The following is a 20,777-nucleotide window of genomic DNA, read 5'->3' on the forward strand; positions in this document are numbered from 1 at the left end:
AAAAACATCATCCATCAAAATGACAGCCGGTTCTCAACACCCCTTAAAACACTGCGAGGGTCGACCAATGTAATAATCATCAAACATCCATTCACGATGTTGTTTTAATGATGTTACCGTTCCAACTGAAAACACCTTGTTTTTATATTCCTCATATTTAGTTGAGTCTTTCCTCTATGGTGCTCTTTCAGACAGTTACCTTTCATAAATATGAGTTCTACCTCTGTTAGTAAGGTGAATGTTTCCAACAAAAATAAATGATTGTGGACTAAATGTGTTGACAATACAGTTGCTTGAGCACCCACGTTTTCACTTGATTACGTAAGAGCTTTTACATCATTTGACTTTCTGCGCGCAGTTTTGTTCACTGTGCCTAAGGAGAAAACGGTCCTTTCTTATTGTTCCAGTGATGTTGAAATCACAACAAATTGTCCAAATTTAATGGAGGTAAACCTCAGCCTCTTTGAGGACATCGTGTTTTTGATTAAAGTAGTCTCTGAACCAGGAAATGTGCTCCTTCTTCTGCTGGACGGTCAGATAGGGGTTTCTGGACAAACCGGTCGCCACAAGCTCCATGAAGTGTCGTATCGGGCCCTGCTCGGGGAAGCCCGCCTCCAGGTGCTTCTCCAGGAAGACGTGCTCATGGAAAGGGACGCCGGCCTCCTCCTCGAGACCTGACAAAAGGCCGGAACACTGTCATTCGTGCTCACGCGCTACAGTATCTAGCCAAATAAAGTACAGCGGTTATTGGCTGACCTGCTTCATTGTCGATTGGGTACTGCCACAGTTTCCCCTCTTTGGTCCACTGTATCATTTCCTCAAAGGCATTTCGGGGCATTTGGTTGGCAGAAGAAGACAGCTGGTTAGCAAAGTCTGCGTCCCACAGGGTTGGTCGAGCTAAAAAGCACAATCATGTAAAGATGGGGGGGGGGGGGGGGGGAGTACATTTAATGTCATTAGATATATTGTGTGATGTAATACTAAAACATCTGTAATATATATATATATATATATATATATAAATATCCTTCCTAATGGCTGGTGACCAGTCCAGCGTGAAGCCCACTGGTGGCCCCCAGTCAGAAATTACGGTACTTAAAAATAGGGAGTTACTTTTCAATCACCCGGTATAATGATGTCCAAATGCAGTGGAACCTCTTAGGACAAATAAAATGTGTTTCAGGATGCTGTTCAACCTCTCAATTGTTTGGATTTCAACACAATTCAAAATGCTTGTTGATGAATTCTGATACCAATCAATGAATTATTACCAAATGTCGCGTCCATTCTATCTTCATCAGGCGTGGAAGAGAAAATGTTAAGTCTTCTCCCTGTAAACAAGTTCCTCCTTAAAAACAAAACATAACAAACATCAGCTTCTTTTCAGCAGCAGCTCAAGAGATAGTCAGCCCCGAATCAAACAATTTACTTTCTGCGAACGCTGTCCAGCTCTGCAGTGATTCCTCGCTCTTGTGTGTAGCCCCGCCCATCGTCATCAAACCTGATCTGATTGGCTGGCCGGGCGTTCTGTCGGTTGGAATATCTTCCCACCTTCATGTCAGCTAGAATCACTCTAAGAAATCATTGAGAGGTCGCCAGGTTAATGTTGACCAAGTGTACCACTGTAAGTTACACACACGATGACAGCGCAGTAGTGAGGCTTCACTGCTGGCCTAAACACGATCACAAGCACTGACGTTATAATATGCGTTCCATATGAAATTGGATTCATTAGGGGTGGAATGATTCATCCATTATATTAATCTATCCATTTATATTCCTACGATCCAACTGCATCGGTCTGTCCTTGGCTAGTGAGTCTTCCGAACAAAAACATCGAGATTTAAATCGTTTTAAAAGGTAATCCATCGATTCTATCGATACTAGGAAATAACGCATTGGATTGAGGCATGACAGACTTTATATGGATACGCATGTGTGTGTGTGTCGTTTTTTTTTTTTTAATTTTAATGATAAAGACGTAAAGCATTACTGGATTAAGCGATCCTCTCTGTGACGTCGCAGGGATCACCGGAGTATCAAACAGTGTCGTTTTTTTCCGGGGCTATGGAGGGGGCGAGTCTGAGAAGCAAATGCGCAGGGGATGATGAGCTCGTGCAATGCAGGAAATATGACGGAGCAGCGTGCCACTGAGTAGAGCGCTAAACTTAACGAGTGGAATCGGCAAAGGTTCAGTCAAGGCGACTGGACTGTCCTTGTTTGTTGACGACATTGGGGAACGTTCTGCAAAGCTTAAATCAGAAGTATCCACGCATTTTTGTTTTGCAGTGATCAAAAACAATCGAGGAGGAAACACCGCGTACCACCTTAAAAAATACTGAGCACTCCAAGTACCACCATCATGACCAACATTCAAATACAGCAGCGTAGTTCTCAAAAAAATGTAAATAAATCTGCGGCTTTCTTGCTAAAAAGTAGTTAATATTTATAGTATATAATTTATTATTGTAAGACACTGTTAAATTGTGCAGTTAACATTAACACTGTACTTAAATAATGTATTGCACATAAAAGCTAAACATTGTACGTAAAGAAATGTCTTTAAAAAATGTTGTATTGTGCTTAAAAGTTAAATATAACTGTACTTTAAACATGATGCCCAGTTTGAACCCTGAATTCATTTATTCTTGCCGGCCACTAGAGTGAGCCCCACGTACCACGAGTGGTACTTGTGCCACACTTTGAGAAGCACTGCTGTAGTGCGTTTCACTCATGACAGATGGTAACTTCGACATCACGAGCTGCTCAGAGCTACGTAACCACTACGTGACACATCGTGACCAGCGAGTGGGTAGTAAGAAATATAATTCGAACGTTTGAGCATTACGTGTTTCGTGTTCAATTACAATACGATCTATGTTGAAAAATAACATCAGAAGTCGCAGGTAAAGCTACTGTTAATCCAACCTGAGGAGCTGTTAGTTGCACTTTAGTCAAATGAAGTGGCTAAAAAGTTACCCAATCGATTTACAAACACTGAACTGTTTCGGATTGAACCGTTTTAGAGGAACCAATATCATCCTCGAATCGAATCGGCAATCACGAATCGAGTCGCTCCCAAATGAATCGTTACGGCCTAGTATTCATTTATTTCCAACAGTTTTTGTCTACATTTCGTTTTTCTCGGCCTCAATTGCTCCCAGCACGTGTATGTGGATGTTTTTGTTGTTGTTGGTGGTCCAGTCAGATTTCAACCTCGATGTGCTGCCAAATCAATGTAATCTGCCCAGGACAGTGCTGTCTGATGCATCTTTGAACTATATTAGCAATGGGACTGTTTCTTTCAACGATCAGATTTCAAATTCGTCTTCACAGGTCAAAGACGTCAATATCTTCCGTCCTCTGGTTGGTGAACGCAAAACCTGTTACGGCCAACTTTTACTAGCCTGTTAAGACAGTAGTACAATTTATGAGACTGTAAACTGGAATTAAACTCCAATTACTGTGCAGTATGTGGTAAGTAACTGTAGAATTTACAGAAATGTCTAACAGTGTCGCAAAACATGTCTGAGCGATCCGCACACATTAGACTGCACATTTAATAATCAGCATATCTTGTGAGTATAGTGCATTTTATTTGTTTATGTTTTTGTCATGTTATTAGATAAAGATGTCATCATCGGAACTGCTACTGATGACGTGGCACAGGTTTCTTGTTGTATAGTCTTGAAGGTTTCTATAACTGCGACATAAAAGTGGTGGTATTAAAAGGTAGATTAAGCCGACTAAATACCCACTGAAGGCCCAGGTAACAAATGCACAGCCCGCCACTGTGACAATATCAATTAAAACGACTGGGAAGCATTATTCTCTTTCACTTCTTCTATTTCATTGACTAGATTGTACAACTGGTCATAATGTTGTGATCGCTGGGTGTCAAATTATAACTCGATGAGCATAAAATGACTGGTGACATGTTGACGACATGATGAGAGACATGTATGCCGGTTTGATGTGAACGCACCCCAGGTTGTTCACGTCACCCTTCCTGTGAGCTTCAGTGATGGCCTCGTGCCGCCTCAGCTGCTTCAGCAGCTCAGACTCTGCCTGGACGCGGTTCGGAAGAGTGGAAGCAGCAGCACAAGCGGCTGCGAGCAGTTCTGGATCCAGCGTATGACTTAAAAAAAGAGAAAGGGAATCGGTGAATAAAGAAAGCCCAACGCGTCACTGCAGTGTTGCTGTCGTGACCAGGAGGTAGCAACGTGACAAGATTTCACAAAAATGACAGTCTGTCAAAATGCGGCGTCTGTTTGGAACGGTCACTTCAACCCGAGTACAATGCAGCAAGATTTTTATTATTATTTTTTTTTTAAATCGGATGATGGATTCCAAAGAAATTGAGGCGGGGTTTTTTTGCGTCATCGACACGTCAAAATTACCTTGAGTTTCAAAAGGCATCACTTAAGCACTTATTTCATGTTGTTGTTGTTTTTTAATTCCACAAAGATGGCGGCCACTTGTCACGTTGCTAAATGGTGACAACTAAAAGTACAGAGCAGTTTGGAAGATGATGTTAAAAAAATCTCACGTCCGAGATGAAGCCTCCCGTGAAGCCTTCTGAAACATGCTAATGGTACTCTCCATAGCAACCGGCGTCGACTTGGGTTGGGAGACACTCTGCTTAACGTTGACATTTTTGAGCCTTCTTTTGCTGGTGACATCCACCTTCATGGCTCCCAGAAGATCAAGGAGACTCTCCTTCCCACTCTTGGCTGCAACAGGCGCGACCTCTTTTCCCTGAGCACCATCCATCTTCTTAATATTGTCTCCATGATATGGCTCATCAAGTTTGTCGACGTCACTGGAATCGCGGGTTTGTTGCTGACGCTCTGTTCTGGGTTCCGTGGAGTCTGCCACTATAACTGCATTAGTGGAGTTCTGTGTATTTTCACAGAATCTCGCTGGGCTTGTGCTGAGGTATTTTGCCGTACATGCACTGGAAACCCTTTGAGAAGAGCAAAACACAGCAGTCACAGCCAGCCAATTCCTCAGTAACGTATAAGTTTGAATAAAAAGGCATCAAACATCTATTAGCTGCTACTACTGAAACTCGTACACATTTCTATTCGTGGCAAATGCCAAAATTACCCACATGAAATGATAGCTACTGAAGCAGTAGCCAGCGCAGCGAAAAGCAACTCACCGTAAAATGGAAACTGTAGCCGTGTCGTAATCTGTTGGGAAAATACGCGAGCCAGATATATTCACTGATGTCTTTTGAGCCGCATGCAATGTGTGGGATATGAATCGAAACATGATTACTTGAAAAGATGTCCTTGCACGCTTCCTGACTTGCGTCTCTGTTGCAACCGCAAAACGGTTGCCCGTAAACTTGACTGGTGGTAATAGTTCCACGACAAACTTTGGACAACATAGATAAGTAGCCTAGATAAGCCAGCTACCTGCATCAGTCAGGCTAACGGACATGCCTACGTGGTGGCCATGTTGGGACGCTCGACGTTCCCATCGAAAGATGCATTGCCACGATCGTAACTAGTAGTAACTGGCTCAATTCATGACGTTTACTTTTTTGTCAACGCCAAAGCACGTGCTATCAATATATAACGTTTGAAATATGTCCAGCCTATTCTAACCTCAGGAAGTTCTCTTGTTGTAATTGTACGGCGTTTTGTATGCAGCACAATTGACCGACATCATTGTTATTTTGGTTTTCTTGCCGTTCGCTCACATGGAATGTGTTGCAGCTTTGACCCTCCTAGCTTAGCGTCGACGTAGGTACGTAGCTCAAAATGGGCGCGTCGAATCTACCTTCTATTTCTATGTTTCATGCGTTCTACCATAGAGCTATACAATATCTATGCATTCAACTGTCCATAAAAAAATATTTGTCAATGATCGTGGCTCCAGTAGATACATTAATATTTATCAGAGGGACAAACACTAATAATAGCTATGTTTTTCAATGTGTTTTTCAAACGGTTTGGTCTGTCGATGCAACTGTAGTCTCGCAAATGCAATAAGATAACCGGAAGTTGCCTCAAAATGGCGACGGAACGGAACCCAAGTGCTCCATCACGAATGGAGCTTCCTGTTGCTGTCCGCCGTCTGGCTAGTTGTGTTTATGGAATGGATTATTTCAGCGAACGGTTAGCTTTGCGAAATATGTCTCGTTGCATATCTCAACAGTGAGTGCTCATATTCGTGTAAGTTACCGCTTACCCCCTAAAAGGAGGACGCTTTACGCAGGTAAATTGGAAAAACGTCCACTAAAGCTAAGTGAATTAGCCTTCAGGCTAACACACAACCGCATACTCAGCTCGCTACAGTTACATAATAAACACAAGACATAGAGGAAGGCGCTTTATTTTCGGGAGGAGGGGTGTTGACTTGTGCTGTTTGAGTTCTGCAGCATTGTGTGCGTTAGTTCGGGATGTCTGTGAGAGCGATTTGCCCGCCTTCTTTTGACTTCACACAAGTTGATGTACAGTATGAGTTTCCCTTTTCATGGTTGAGGCTTAGTCCATGTTATTGCGTTAAACCTATGAACTTCATGTCAACTTTTCTGCGAACGAAACCATTAAATCACAAAAAGCAGTCATCTTTGCCAGAATGATTTATTATATTTTGGGCTTTCCCCTCACTGACTATTCACTCGAATCCATTTCACTTCCTTAACTCGTATTGAGACATTGCAGTGATGTTTGCATACTTTTGTGATACTTCATTCAACCTTCTGTCACGGTCTCCGTGTACTTTGCATCATGGATGTGACCTTAATCATGTTGTTGCAAATGCAAGGTATTGTATTGACAAACCTGTGTGTTTAGTTAGTGATGGCGGAGGAAAGGCGGCAGAAGCAGTGCTCGGTAGTCCTCCCTACAGAGTCCATGAAGGCGATGGCAGAGTCTGTGGGAGTAGGCCAGTTACAGGAGGACAGCTGCACAGCCCTAAGTGAAGAAGTCAGCTATAGAATTAAAGAAATTACGCAGGTACACCACAACGATTTGAGGAAAATTCCGTGTGGCTGTCACAGTCTTAATGTCTGTTATGTGCTACTGCTGTTTTTTTTTTTGTTTTTTTAAGGATGCTCTTAAATTTATGCATCACGGGAAGAGACGTAAACTAACCACCAGTGATATTGATAATGCCCTCAAACTTAAAAATGTGGAGGTAAGTGATTTTTTTTATGTAAAAGCACTACGTTGATTTATTTGGAGGAAGTGTATCATCGCCACCTACAGTGGTTTTTATGTCAATGATGCATTTTAAGTAGCTTTTGCTCTTTGCAGCCCCTGTATGGATTCCAGTCGCAAGAGTTTATCCCTTTTCGCTTCGCAAGTGGTGGTGGAAGAGAGCTTCATTTCTACGAGGAGAAAGAAGTGGACCTTAGTGATATTATAAACACACCACTTCCCAGAGTTCCGTTGGATGTGTCTCTTAAAGGTATACATAGTATTTGTACAACATTCCTTTATTGGGTGTTTCTCAGTTTTCACATGTTGCTGTACATCTTTCAGCCCACTGGTTAAGTATCGAGGGGATTCAACCGTCTATTCCGGAAAATCCACCACCAGGTAAAGCTGTTTTGAAACACAACATAAGAAGAATAAATGGGAAAAGTCAACAACTTAATTGCAATGCACTGCTTTGTAGCCCCCAAAGAACAGCAAAAGGCGGAATCCACTGAACCCCTCAAAGTTGTCAAACCTGGTCAGGAGGAGGTCGGTACCATTCAAGGCAAAAATCAGGGGATGACAGCTGCTGATAGTAAAGGTCACTATCTCGTTTTTATTCTATTCAAATGTAACCTGAAGTTAATTCCTCTTGCTTAAGTAGCTATTGTGTCCTTCTAATTGTCTGTCGACATTCACTCTGTCTGTTTCAGGTAAAGAGAAGGGTCCCATCAGGTTGAAACCTCGCAGTACACATGAGCTTTCTGTGGAACAGCAGCTGTACTACAAGGAAATTACTGAAGCATGCGTCGGATCCTGTGAAGCCAAGAGAGCTGTGTGTACATTACTACTCATCTTGAACTCGACCTGAACTTTCATATGCATAAGTTGATGGAAACTGTTGATCGATTTGATGAAAGACAAAGACATCTTTTACTGTTGCTTGGCCTTTTATTTGCTCTCTTTTTGTACTTCAGGAAGCTTTGCAAAGTATTGCCACAGACCCGGGACTGTATCAGATGCTACCAAGATTCAGCACCTTTATTTCAGAAGGAGTGAGCGTCTCCTGCTTAAACATTCAATGTATATACTCTCAATACACATGTATACTATTAGCAAATAATCTTTTGTCTTTTTGATCTTGTGACAGGTTCGTGTTAATGTGGTGCAAAACAACTTGGCTCTCCTGATTTACCTCATGCGGATGGTCAAAGCACTGATGGACAACCCCACTTTATACCTGGAAAAATATGTGCGTAAAAGGATCAGTGTTCCGATTGATCGGGACATATAATAGTGACTTTTGATCACGTCCACCTTTCTTCTGTTATTTTCCCTGTAGCTGCACGAGCTCATCCCGGCTGTGGTTACGTGCATCGTCAGCAAGCAGCTGTGTTTGAGACCGGATGTGGACAACCACTGGGCTTTGCGGGACTTTGCTGCTCGCCTCATGGCGCAAAGTTGTAAAACCTTCAGCACCACTACCAACAACATCCAGTCTCGCATCACCAAGACATTTACTAAGGTGACTTTTGTTTTCACGACCACGATTTTAAACCACGAGATGGTTGTAGTGCAGTCTAAAAGTTGCATTGAATACAAAGTCCAAAGTATTCCTGTGTATTTGATTGATTGTATTTCCCCAAAAAGTGGCGTAAGTGCTAATAGCCGCTTATTTGCATTATTATTATTATTATTATTTTTTTTTTACCAAATCCGCCTGCTATTTGTGTGTTTCTTTGTTTTTGTACCCGATCCCTCGCAAATTTGCATTTTTCTTTCTTTTTTCATGGCAGTTATAAGGAGTATCTATTCGTTGGGCTGGCTCCCTATCCCGCGCGAATAGGGGGTCCACTGTAGACTTAATTGTACTGCGGTGATACAGTATTTGTACAAGGAGTGCAGAGTTGGGAAGTATGAAATTATTCACTGTGATATACATTGGAACCATATTTAAAGGTACCATATTATGGCTATTTAGACCTCCGTAGAATGACTCGCTAACATGGACTTTGTATAAGTGTGTCAATTTCATTTCAATTTCATACGAGTGTCCAGAAAAGACCCCTCTGACAGCTACTTCTGTTTGACCCAGTGTTGTATCTGCTTTGTCCATATTTGGCTAAGACCGCCCACTTCCCTCTGATTGGTTGCCTCTGTGTTAGACGAGCTACTTGTGAGAGCGCACGTGTATGCTCCAGTATGTTGACAGCGCGGTCCAACTTGCTAAGACAATATCAGGGCAGGACCAGGAACGAGGCCGACTTTTGTGATCCTCGCACAGAAACAGAAAATGATAGGAGATTATAATTAACATAGAATGCAATATACAGTATATGTTTTTCCAACACTTTCTTTTCACTTGATTTGTCTTTTCAGAGTTGGTTGGATGACAAAACCCAGTGGACAACGCGGTACGGCTGCATCGCCGGACTTGCTGAACTGGGACCTGACGTGAGTTCCCGGTTCGGTTCCTTGAACTTCAAGACTCTCTTGTTTCATCAGCGCCGACCTTCAACTTTGTCCCCGCAGGTGATAAAGACGTTGATCCTTCCTCGGCTTGCTGTAGAGGGCGCTCGCATCAAAGCAGTGATGGAAGGACCAGTGATCTCCAACATTGATAAAATTGGAGCGGACCATGTTCAAAGCCTCCTACTGGTAATAATTGATGTTGAGTTATATGTGGATTACTGCATATCTTTCTATAAAATCTGAAAAATGTTTCCTTTCCAAAGAAACACTGTGCCAGTGTCATCGCCAAGATTCGACCCCCACCTGACAACGTGGAACAATATCGGATGGATTACGGTTACCTCGCACCCATGCTGTGCTCCCATGTAATAAAGGCTCGGACCCAAGCCGCAATGCAAGCCCAGCAAGTCAACAGAACCACATTAACGATCACACAGGTACACTGACGCTTGATGATACAGTGGTACCGGGACTTACAAATGTTTTGCGATACGAGCCGTCACTCGGATGAGTTTTTTTTGTCTCGAGTTGCTAACAAAAAAAAAACCCACTCCTTATGGATCCTATTTATGATAACTGGAAACCAGTGACTCTAAAACTGGGAATGTTTGTCTTGCAGCCACGGCCGACCCTCTCTGTCTCACAAAGTGGACTCAGTGGATCGACAGGGCCTCGCACTCCCAGCATCATTAAGGTTCCAAGCTCCCTCACCCTGATGTCGCCGAGACCAGGGACCCCATCGCAGCCATCGCCACCTGCCACTAAATATATCGTCATGGGAACCAGTGCAGGAGCCGCCTCAACACAGCAGGTACGTTTGAGTTTTGCAGCAATCGCCACTGTCTCTACACAGATTCCAATGGTCTCAAGAACAATCCAAATTCTCTTTCAGCAAGGTTTTAAACCTTGCCACAGATAGCGAAACAAATGCGAAGTAATTGTCGACCCCAACAAAATGTTTAGAATTGCCTACATTAGTCGTATAATCTGTATATGTACCACAAATGATGATCCCCAAAACTGTTTAGTATCATTTCAAAATCCTCTGACAGCATTGCCCCTAAAAATAAATGGCTTCCAGATGATCTGATTTTGGGAAAAAATGTACTGGAAGATTCTCCGTAACTTCCACTAACAATCCAAGCGAGACCTCGCTCCTCCCTGACATACAGAGCTTGTCTCTCAGTGGAGGTACTTAAACATATTCCGTCGTTACTTTTGTACTTTCCTATTTACACACGGCCTTGGAGGCATCTTAGGCCTGCCGCACGCTGTGCGATGCTGTCCAACCCGATTGGAGCGGACCATCGCGTTAAAACGAGACTTGCCAACTCGGCCCCCCCCCCGCACATTGAGCGATTGGCTGTATGGATGTCCTGAACACCGAGCCTGTACAGACGTTGGTTGCTGTACATACAGTATCTTTATTGTACCTGATCACATTTATTAAAACATAAATGAAGAAACGGGTTGCTCAAGAGAGTGGACGTGTGTGTCACACAATAAAAGTGTGTGTGGATATTTGAAAAGCATCTCGCGCGCTCATTCATTTAAACTACCCAGCGTGGTGCATACCGTGCAAGTACATTTTGGTCACAAGCTTCACCTTTTCATTCACAGGCCCATTACAAATTGTAAATATAGTGAAGTATTGTTGTAAAACACAATATTTGATGCTTTGTAAACTGTATTTATATGGCTCGGCAGTGGCGCGGTGGATGTTCGGTGTCTCGCCTGTTTAAAACTTATCTGCATTTTGATTGGCTGTCATTTGCGACGGGGTGCGTCGGAGATTCACATTTTGAATCGCGGCAAAACCAGTGGGCGACCGATCAGCCATTCATGAAAACGGTTGCCAAACTGCAAGGCGCGCCGGTTCAGTCACGGTGCTCAGTGTGGGGCAGTCGCTAGGGATTTTCAGAAAGAGAGCACGAAAACCACGAATCGATGTTTTTCAGCAAAAAAACTGGTAATATGTGAATTGGTAAATAGTGAACCACGAATGGGTGTGGAATTACTGTTCACAAGCATGCATTCTTACCTGTATTATTCCCCCAGCAGGTAATCACCATCAACTCTTCCCAGTCCGCCTCAACGGTTACAAGCACCGTACCCAGCGCTTCTTCAACCTTGCAGCCCTTGGTGAAACTGGAGCCAGGCGGCGGCCCTGCACTTCCTGGTTCACGACCCATGCAGAAGTACATAGTGGTATCACTACCCTCGTCCGCCTCTTCCATGGAGAATAAAAGCTCTGTAATCCCAACCCCCATCTCAACCACACTAGAACCAACGGTGAAGACGGACCGATCGGAGTCTCCCTGTGTGAGCACACAGTCGCCACACTGACAAGAGCTTTAAAACACGCATACATGGACAATTTATTGGGGCTGAACCGAAAACTCTGGAACGGCGTAGAGGCTGTCGTTCGATCGTAAATTGTAAATATATGAATGCCCAATGAAGAGGCAATCTGTCACATTGTTTCATCTTCGATTGTAACTGATTTCATGCTCTCTTTTTTACCCAAAAATAAAATCACTTTGTATTTGTATTCCTTGTTGATGTGTGAATGTCTTAATTGTAAATCTTGTGGTCCATGAAAGTCAATAGTTAGCAAACTGAAGGAAAGTTCATCTTTAGAATTCAATAATTCCGCCTGTATAGTCCATGTAAGCTGACCACAATACTTGTACCCTTTGTGTTCTCCTGGTTTTAATAGTCTCCTGTGTTTGCCTTATTCACTTGGACTTGACCTGATTCTTGTTAAACCGGCTTGAGTTTGAACTCAAGAATTTAGGATTACGACATACAGTGGGTACGGGAAGTATTCAGACTCCCTTACATGTTTCACTGTTCTATTGCAGCCATTTGCTAAAATCGTTTAAGTTCATTTTTGCCTCATTAATGTACACACAGCACCCCCATATTGACAGAAAAAAAACGGAATTGTTGACATTTTTGCAGATTTATTAAAAAAACACTCAAATATCACACAGCCATAAGTATTCAGACCCTTTGCTGAGTATTTAGTAGACGCACCCTTTTGAGCTAATACAGCCATGAGTCTTTTGGGAATAATGCAACAAGTTTTTCACACCTGGATTTGGGGATCCTCTGCCATTCCTCCTTGCAGATCCTCTCCAGTTCTGTCAGGTTGGATGGTGAACGTTGGTGGGCAGCCATTTTCAGGTCTCTCCAGAGGTGCTCAATTGGGTTTAAGTCAGAGCTCTGGCTGGCCCATTCAAGAACAGTCACGGAGTTGTTCTGAAGCCACTCCTCACTGCAGACGCCTAAGAGGTAAGAGGCGGGTTACACCCTGGACCAGGCAAGTGCACAGACATTTTTGGGGGCAGGTCCTCAAGCCACAAATAAAAGGGCACCCATCGCCAAAATTATTCATACACTGGAAAAAAAACAAAACTTGTATATATTCCCCTTATGTATTTATTTCCATTCACACAATCAACACAGTCAATAATACAACTATTAACAAAGGAGGTGACTATTAACAAACATCAGGTTTTTGTGTTCCACAAAAATCAGAACAAGATGAATCATTTCAAAACTGTTTTCAACACATAGATAACCTATAAGATGTACAACTGAATTGAAAAAAAAAAAAAAACAGACAGGGGAAGTTAAAAACAAATAACTGATAGAACGTGGTGGCACAAGTGTGCACACCCTCTTATAGTTTGTAAATGGGGATGTGGCAGTGTGCAGAATTAAGCATTGCCATTCAAACTTGTTAAAGCTCAAAGAATCAATGTTCTTAAATGTTTTAAAATCGAAATTGTTCGAAATGAAAGCAGTTTCTATAGAATGCCGATGTTTTAGCTCAACTGTTTGATTCCTAGATACAGTATGACTCGGATGGTTCCATTTTGTGTCTGTAACTTTGTGTTTTTGCTGTTGCCGGTCTTTGCCAAGTCACACGAGAGAAAAAAGAGGTTCTTATTCTAATTAATTAATTATTATGAATATATTTTTATTCACATATTTGTTGAACTTTAGACCTGCAGCGTGACGGTTTCAACCAGAATCCCTTGTTTGAGTGCCTCGTTGCGCAGGTGCCAGAAGGAAGTCAATCGAAAGAAGGTAAAATGATTCCGTCTCGCCTTCTTTCTGTGCAGCGTTCATTTTCGCCACTCGTTTTATGTCAATGTCGATTGCAGCCTTATCAAACGGATAGAAAAGCTCGAGACACCCTTGTTATGGGATGTCAAAGTATGACACCAAGATAAAGCATTTTCAAACATTTTCCACCATCAAAGCAGTACAACACAATTGAAACAAATATTTCACAGAGAGGAAGTCGATGTGGAAAATGTCTTTTCCTATTTTCATGAGTGTGATATGATCTATGCATGTGTTATTGTTCCCTAGCCTACATACGGTACAGTTTGAGCGCAGCCGGACCAAGCTAATTGTGTGAGAAGGTCGCGGGAATGAGAGGGGTGTATTTCTTCTCTTCTTTTCTTTTCGGTCTCTGTCACTTCCGTGTAACGAAGGTGATTTTGGTTTTGGAATTTTTTCTTTTTTTTTTTTTTGCTTGCGCTTCAGTAAGGGCTAACAAGTCGTGGCGACTTGCACCGTTTCCTCTCTTTGCAAAGATTTCTTTCGCTCTCGTAGTACAAATCCACAAAGACAAGATTGCTTCCTTACTTATTCATCTATGACCAGACACATTCATAGATGTGTTAATAACGGCCACAGCACCCCTGCAATGAGCGAGGGGCAGCGCCCCTCTTGACACGATTTCAAGTAGAGGGGCCGCTATCATACGACGCCACCGTGCACGATGAGGTCACAAAATGCTGCGGTCTCTGTTTTCTTCAAATGTTCATTTTCCAACACATACAAGGACATTGTTACTGTTCCAATACGTCAGTTGAATAAAAACACATTTACGTTGTTTTGAATGAATTCAAACCATTTTTAAAGTGGCAAATGCATTTCAAAGAAAGTGTAAATTAACTGTTCAACCTTGTCATGGTTTAAGGATTATGGAGGCCACTGTGCTCTTAGGAACCTGACGTGCAGCAGAAATGTTTTTGTAACCTTGGCCAGATGTGTGCCTTGCCACCAATCTATCTCGTAGCTCTTCAGGCAGTTCCTTTGACCTCCTGAGTCTCATTTGCTCTGACACGCAGTGTGAGCTGTCAGGTCTTCTCTAGACAGGGGTGCGGCTTTCCTCATCGAGCCCCATCAGTATAATCAAGCACAGCTGGACTCCAATGAAGGATGATCAGAAGAAATGGAAATTGCACCCGATCGGGTTCAATATATGAGCGTCACGGCAAAGGCTCTGAATACTTTTTAATATGCACTGAACGTGTTATTGATGGTCATCTCTTTAGGTTTCACAATTGTTGGATACGCCCTTTACTTCGACATCTACAGCACATGGAAGGGGCGGTCCATGTATTTGGAGGATTTTTATGTGATGCCAGAATTCAGAGGTAAAAAGCGTTCTCGGCAAATCCTTACCACGTCTTGATTCTTATTTCTGTTGCTCTCACATACAGTATGTGTTACTCCTGATTTTACATCAAATGTGTGTTTGTTCTTCATGGAAAGCCGGTAGTAAATGGATTTGAACCCTCAGGGTAAAATCTACAATCATTTATTCCCAAAGGGATAATTATTAAAGCTACAGGTTTGTTACCAAGTTGTAAAAGTGTACAGTGTAAGACATTACCTTCCACAGTGACATGCCTTTGTACCCTAACGCTACAATAATTTGCCTTTTTTTTATTTTTAGTAGGCTTGGGATTTGGACTGAATTATTTTCTGCCTTATCAGTTCATTGATGTCTTTTTAACAGGATTTGGCATTGGAAAAAGTTTACTGAGCACCGTTGGTAAGGTAAGAATTGCTATACAGAAAAATACAATATAACTTAAGTACTACAAACATGGACTATCGATTTTTTCCTATTCATGTGCTTTTATAATAATGACTGCCATTATATACTAAATGAATACGACATGATATTGATGAGAGCCTGAATGAGAATAAGTATTGCAAAAACTCCAAATCTTCCCAAGAATCCATCGGGGTCGGGTCACGGCGGGAAGCAGCTTAGGCAGGGAAGCCCAGACGTCGCTCTCCCGAGACACTTCGTCCAGCTTTGTCTCATTTCTAGCCCAAACTAACCTGACAACACTTAACGTAAAAATGTATTGACTAGAAACAAAATAAACAGATTTGGAGTTTTTGAAAATGAATGGCTGGTTTAATGGGAGTGACCCAAATGTATTTTTGTGTTGCCCCCTGTGCTTTGAGGAGAAGAGTTAACTGAGGGCGACGCATGGTCAATGTAAAGCCCCGTCATGTTTGTGCAGGTGGCCAAAGAGAAGCAGTGTGCACGGTTGCAGTTGAGGGTGTTGGACGGGAACACCCCGTCGCGAGACTTCTACGCTGCAAGAGGAGCTCAGGATCTCACCGTTAACGAAGGCTGGCACATGATACGGTTTGATGGTCCAGACTTGGAGCGTTTGGCAAAAGAAACCCACTAGGAATAGAAGTGTCTTGATTATACGTCATTGGCAATGTGAACATGCAGCATAGAGTTCATGTGCCGGCATGCGTGCGGTCGCTGGATTTCTGTTTATATGCAGCTCTTTCTACCAGCTGCCGTGCCACAAAGGAAAAAAGTTTTCTCCACTACACACTCTGTTGTAGCGTATATTGGTTGAAAAGAAAATGTATGTAATTCATTTGGAAAAAGATACGAACGCCTGGGTTAGTCCGATTTACGCTTTATTCATTAAAATCAAACTAATTTGTCTCGTAAAGGGGCACCGCGTCACTTTTTATGGATAACATTTGGGGAAAGTGACGAGACACGTTTTTATCAGTCTCGTAATCTGAAGGTTGCTACATTTGATAAAATATCTATATGACAGAGGCTTACTTCAACTCAGAACACACAACAAAGAGTGGAATTTGGGGTATATTTAATGACATTACAAGGGATCTAGAGGGAAACACACAAAGGGGTCTAACTAAAAAAAGAAAATAACGCTAAAAAGACGAAAAATAGGCATACCAAAAGGGAAATAGAACAACATGTGTTGGACTAAAGTTGAGAACGGGAGCGTTTAACGCGTCCAGTCCGGACGAGAGAGGACAGTTAGGATTTGGTGTGAACGTCGCCCGAAGATGGCTGGGATGGGCTCCGGCACGCCCGCCACCCGCGTGAGGAGAAGCGGAACGGACGATGAATGAATGAATGTTTAAGCCTGTTATTTTCCTGTCGGCCATTTTGGAAATGGCGTCATTGTTGGCTGCCCGTCAGAAGCAGAGCGCCGTGAACCATCACTAAACATTTTCAACGGGCTGCAAAATGGGAATGGTGAAGCTGCAATAGGCCACAGCACAGTCAAAAAGTTGTTGTTCGCCTTTTGACCGTGCTGTAGCCTATCACAGCTTCCCCATTCGCATTTTGGAACCTTTTTGAAGACAATTATTGGTAGCTTAAATGAAATTGGGTCCATTTATTTTTGACTGAACCTCGTGTATTAAAAAGTGTTATATACTTGCTGGTCCTTGCGATATTTTGTCCAATGTATGTCATCAATGTTATGAAAACACATTGTGACAAAAAGTACGTATATAATGTGTGTGCACAATCCTGCTCCACCGAGCATCAGTACCTTTGCCAGCGCTTCCTCAATTTGGCCCTTTTCACATACGTAGTCATCGCGGTCCATGCAGGGTACTGGCCTCTCCATCACCAGTACAATCTTTTGTCCAGACTGCACCAGTCTAGCAGAGAAATGATTCCATGTCTTCCTCCAACTTGTGCGTTCCCGTTTATGGAACTGACAATGGGATGTTTGATCGCCACCTGTCGGACATAAACCGTAAACATTTGGTTAGTGGCGCTGCAACGATGACCTGTGTAGGCTAGTCTATTTGTCGCGTTACTTTAAAACGTGAGAATAGACACAAAACACTTTCCATCAAGCCATCCGTTTTTCTCATCCCACCATAGACTGCTCCATTGCCTCCGTTCTGGATCAGGGACAACGTCTCATACTTTTGCTCCAATTCTTCTGTGGAAACAAACACAAAGCCACTTGAACATTTCACATTTAATTTCCCTCATGGGATCAATTCGGTATCTATCCATCCAAGTAGTTTGCCAAAGAAAGGAAAGTTAGTTTTTCCTCAAATCATCCTCGACATTTGCAAAGCAGTATTCATTTCTACAAACTATTTGGACGAATAGCAGAACACCATGGAAATTACCTGAGAAAGCCAGCTTCTTGCTCAGAAGAAGCCTTAGTTCGTCTCTCAGAAGTAAATGTCAGAATGACAATTCCTTGTGACATTGTATACAGATAAAACAGTCAAATTGCCGAGTCATGTTATCAATCTAAAAGTGCACTCTGGAGGGATGTTCGAATGTAAACTGCGGCTAAAGTTTTGATGACAATTATTCCAAATTGTACGCGCAAGATTGATTGCAAGATGCTGGACGAGATTCACATTTGCGCTTTCACTGTTTGTAGTTGGACGGTAATTTGTTGACACATCATGTGAGTGCAGAAAGGAAAAACAAAAAATGTGATCATAGCACAGTCTACAGAAGGAAAACTGTACATGCACATACAGTGCAGTGCAGTCTTCCTGCACCTGACTCTTTGGCCGCAAATTCTCAACGCAATCACCCAAAAATATCTTCTCTTGTCATGAGCCACTTCACAACACACGTTACATTTCGTCAAAGAAAGCCAAGATTAACCAGAGTAAAAAAAAAAAAGTCCAACTGGAAATATTTAGAAATAAGCTTGACATATTGTGACAACTTGTTCAACCGTTTTAAATGTAAAGATTTATGGAGTGAACAAATGCCTGCATGTTTTTGAAGGGTGAACCCCATCATAATGCGTTCTGATCATAAGCAATTGACAATGTCGGAAACAGCAAAGAGTTGTACATCATCATTTTCATGGCTGCGCCAAAGCATTTGTGACTTATTCAAATATATGACAAGCGGCTTTTTTTAATGCCTTATATTGACACTATGATGAAAAGTTTGGAGAATTTCAATTGTGAGCTGAGAAATGTACCAAAGCAACTGTGAGAGCAAACATTGTTACACACTAATGGGCTTCACCTATCATGAAGCACTATTTTCAAAATACTCAAAGCACCTTTACAACATTAGTGTCCAATGTTTGATTCGACCAGTCTCACAAAAACAAATGAGTCAAATATTTAGCCATGAAAGTGAATAACAGACTACCATAGCTTTCTCTTACCTCATAAACATGAGGCGATTGTTCCAGTAGCGTGCTCTGCAAAGAGATACATTTTACAAAAGGACTTTTTCATGTTTCAACACCTTGTGTGTGAGCATGACAAGTACTTAAACACAAGGAAAGTTGAGGTACATAGCAGTTTATCAGGTTTTGATGAGTCTAAAGTCTCTCATTAATAGTCAGGCAGAGCCTCTCGTCATATTTGAAAGCAGTCAAATACACCACAGGTAAGTACAATATCGTTAGCATAAGTCATTTGTGAACGTGTTCGGATAACAAGTGGAAAGCACAAAGAATTTGACAAACAAGAAGAGTCCATTGCCTCGATGGCAACCTACACAAACAGTGAGAGAAAAAAAACAGCACAATTTTAGCAAGCGCATTTGTTTGTGGATCCATGGTTTCGTTTGTAAAGAACTGGAACTCATCATCACAAAGTGAGTTGGTTTGTCTTTTATTTCACTAAAAAAAAAAAGAAAAAAAGGGGAGGACGTTCACATTTATATTTAGCCTCAAAATTACAGTACAGCATACTTAAATTCTTTGCAAAAGTAAAATACAACATTTTTTATTTTTTACTTATATGAAAAATACCAAACAGTGTTACTTTCAGTTTTTGCAGTATTTTTTTTTTTTTCTGGTTATATTGCAGACCTGATAGCAGAAAGGTTGGCTTTGTACAGAGCAGAAAAAGGCCTTTGCACACAACCGCTCTTTGAGTTACATGCATTGAGGGCAACTACACAAATCGTCCTCTCGATTATAGCGGCGCAGTGAGATGCTCGGAACAGGCTTGCACCTCAAACACAATTGGGGGGGGAGCAACATGTTTCATTCATTTTGTTTTCACCCCCAGCCCGTTGACTCCCAAGTGTCTGTTTTCCTCGACAAAGCGGTGGCTAACAAATTGACAACTTCTGTGGTGATCATTTTTGTACAATTTACTAACCACAAATATGGTGAATGAGAAACGTTTGACTAGAAAATAACATCACTACCTGAATAGACTTCAAAAAACAGACTCCTTAGATGATCTCTCTAGTTGCACAGAACTGTACAGGCACAGATATATATAGATATTTAAAATAAATAGGGCTAAGAACCAGTGGGGAGGGAATGTCTGTTTAAGAAAAAGAGCCTGTCATTCAATCTCTTTCAGTCCCGCACATAAACACAGACAAACACCTTCTCCTCATGCTCAAAGCCAGGAAGACAGAAAAGGGAAACACCGGAATTATTATAAAACATAAATGCAGTTGTTGTGGAATGCCTTTAAGCAGGGGACAAAGCTCGACGGCGCGTCCCCGGCTTGATCCTGTGCCACGGCGCCAGGCTGTGGCCTCCGAAAAGCCCTCCCTCCTCCTGAAAACTGAACCAGTGCGGTCCCCGAATGCTTTTCTCATCTGGTTGGTCTCCTCATATTACGAACATGACTTTATATGGAGACGACCAAAAAAAAAAAAAAAAAACGTCACCGCCTTCCTATGCAGCGGGTGTGTGTGTGTGTGTTGGGGGGTTGCTGCACAGTCAAGAGGAGATGGCCGCTTGCAGGAGAGGCGAAGTCGGAGGACCGGGGATCGTACACAGTCTCTCGCTCGCTGGTTCTCCAGGTGTCGAGACGGGCTTAAACGTCGGTGGAGAAGTAGAGCGTGTTCCGCTTGAGCTCAGCGAAGGAGATGGGAGGATGCTGCAGGTAGTAGAGCAGCACCTGCACCTGGACACACACAATATTGGCTAAGTTCACGCACTTGGCTCTGGGGCTGGAACAGATTAATTCGATTTTCATTGATTTTAATGGAAAGAATTGCTTTGGATCCCAAGCAGTCTCTCAGAACGAATTAAGTTTGTGAACTGAGGTTCCACTGTATTCCTGCAA

General features: G+C 42.3%; 4 protein-coding genes across 12 annotated transcripts in view; 2 read left to right on the plus strand and 2 right to left on the minus strand.

The window, feature by feature from the left end:
- Nucleotides 1–73: 73 nt before the first annotated feature.
- Nucleotides 74–5,693, minus strand: mrps31 (mitochondrial ribosomal protein S31). 2 transcript variants are annotated; one of them, XM_061752587.1, is made up of 8 exons: nt 5,284–5,693; nt 5,165–5,195; nt 4,550–4,966; nt 3,986–4,138; nt 1,430–1,573; nt 1,272–1,348; nt 757–897; nt 74–674 (listed from the first exon to the last, which is right to left on the minus strand). In XM_061752587.1, the coding sequence occupies exons 1-8, from the start codon at nt 5,393–5,395 to the stop codon at nt 439–441; spliced, it is 1,311 nt and encodes a 436-aa protein (XP_061608571.1). In that variant the 5' UTR covers nt 5,396–5,693; the 3' UTR covers nt 74–438. The 2 variants fall into 2 exon arrangements, with proteins under 2 accessions (XP_061608571.1, XP_061608572.1); XM_061752588.1 differs by having other exon boundaries at nt 5,165–5,375.
- A 316-nt stretch (nt 5,694–6,009) lies between these two features.
- Nucleotides 6,010–12,177, plus strand: taf6 (TAF6 RNA polymerase II, TATA box binding protein (TBP)-associated factor). 3 transcript variants are annotated; one of them, XM_061752561.1, is made up of 15 exons: nt 6,010–6,228; nt 6,810–6,971; nt 7,066–7,152; nt 7,272–7,425; nt 7,500–7,556; nt 7,636–7,755; nt 7,868–7,989; nt 8,132–8,209; nt 8,305–8,406; nt 8,497–8,679; nt 9,534–9,608; nt 9,687–9,812; nt 9,890–10,063; nt 10,246–10,437; nt 11,685–12,177. In XM_061752561.1, exons 2-15 carry the CDS (start codon nt 6,816–6,818, stop codon nt 11,970–11,972), a joined length of 1,914 nt encoding a protein of 637 aa, XP_061608545.1. In that variant the 5' UTR covers nt 6,010–6,228; nt 6,810–6,815; the 3' UTR covers nt 11,973–12,177. The 3 variants fall into 3 exon arrangements, with proteins under 3 accessions (XP_061608545.1, XP_061608547.1, XP_061608546.1); XM_061752563.1 differs by having other exon boundaries at nt 11,688–12,177; XM_061752562.1 differs by having other exon boundaries at nt 6,814–6,971.
- A 1,322-nt stretch (nt 12,178–13,499) lies between these two features.
- LOC133467617 (thialysine N-epsilon-acetyltransferase-like) lies at nt 13,500–17,169 on the plus strand. Its single transcript, XM_061752670.1, has 5 exons — nt 13,500–13,518; nt 13,641–13,724; nt 14,987–15,088; nt 15,454–15,494; nt 15,974–17,169. The coding sequence occupies exons 1-5, from the start codon at nt 13,500–13,502 to the stop codon at nt 16,145–16,147; spliced, it is 420 nt and encodes a 139-aa protein (XP_061608654.1). The 3' UTR covers nt 16,148–17,169.
- Nucleotides 17,170–19,339: 2,170 nt separating this feature from the next.
- The window catches only part of abr (ABR activator of RhoGEF and GTPase), a 94,488-nt gene continuing 93,050 nt past the window's right edge, over nt 19,340–20,777 (minus strand). For all 6 annotated transcript variants that reach the window (XM_061752535.1, XM_061752537.1, XM_061752538.1 and 3 more), the window contains one exon: nt 19,340–20,615. In XM_061752535.1, coding sequence (XP_061608519.1) covers nt 20,526–20,615 — 90 coding nt within the window. In that variant the 3' untranslated portion in view covers nt 19,340–20,525. The remainder of the gene's footprint in view (nt 20,616–20,777) is intronic.

Source organism: Phyllopteryx taeniolatus, chromosome 17 (assembly GCF_024500385.1).
Source record: "Phyllopteryx taeniolatus isolate TA_2022b chromosome 17, UOR_Ptae_1.2, whole genome shotgun sequence".
Taxonomy (NCBI): domain Eukaryota; kingdom Metazoa; phylum Chordata; class Actinopteri; order Syngnathiformes; family Syngnathidae; genus Phyllopteryx; species Phyllopteryx taeniolatus.

What these genes read in the sequence shown, in the direction of transcription:
- taf6 (XM_061752561.1), top strand. Translation starts at nt 6,816, where the DNA reads ATGGCGGAGGAAAGGCGGCAGAAGCAGTGCTCGGTAGTCCTCCCTACA. An exon ending in TCAAACTTAAAAATGTGGAG is followed by an intron (nt 7,153 to 7,271) that starts GTAAGTGATTTT and finishes TGCTCTTTGCAG; the next exon opens with CCCCTGTATGGATTCCAGTC. An exon ending in GTTGGATGTGTCTCTTAAAG is followed by an intron (nt 7,426 to 7,499) that starts GTATACATAGTA and finishes TACATCTTTCAG; the next exon opens with CCCACTGGTTAAGTATCGAG.
- mrps31 (XM_061752587.1), bottom strand. Translation starts at nt 5,395, where the DNA reads ATGTTGTCCAAAGTTTGTCGTGGAACTATTACCACCAGTCAAGTTTAC. An exon ending in GGTGACGTGAACAACCTGGG is followed by an intron (nt 1,574 to 3,985) that starts GTGCGTTCACAT and finishes ATGATTTCTTAG; the next exon opens with AGTGATTCTAGCTGACATGA. An exon ending in TAGAATGGACGCGACATTTG is followed by an intron (nt 898 to 1,271) that starts GTAATAATTCAT and finishes TGTGCTTTTTAG; the next exon opens with CTCGACCAACCCTGTGGGAC.
- LOC133467617 (XM_061752670.1), top strand. An exon ending in TGTGATGCCAGAATTCAGAG is followed by an intron (nt 15,089 to 15,453) that starts GTAAAAAGCGTT and finishes TCTTTTTAACAG; the next exon opens with GATTTGGCATTGGAAAAAGT. An exon ending in TACTGAGCACCGTTGGTAAG is followed by an intron (nt 15,495 to 15,973) that starts GTAAGAATTGCT and finishes ATGTTTGTGCAG; the next exon opens with GTGGCCAAAGAGAAGCAGTG.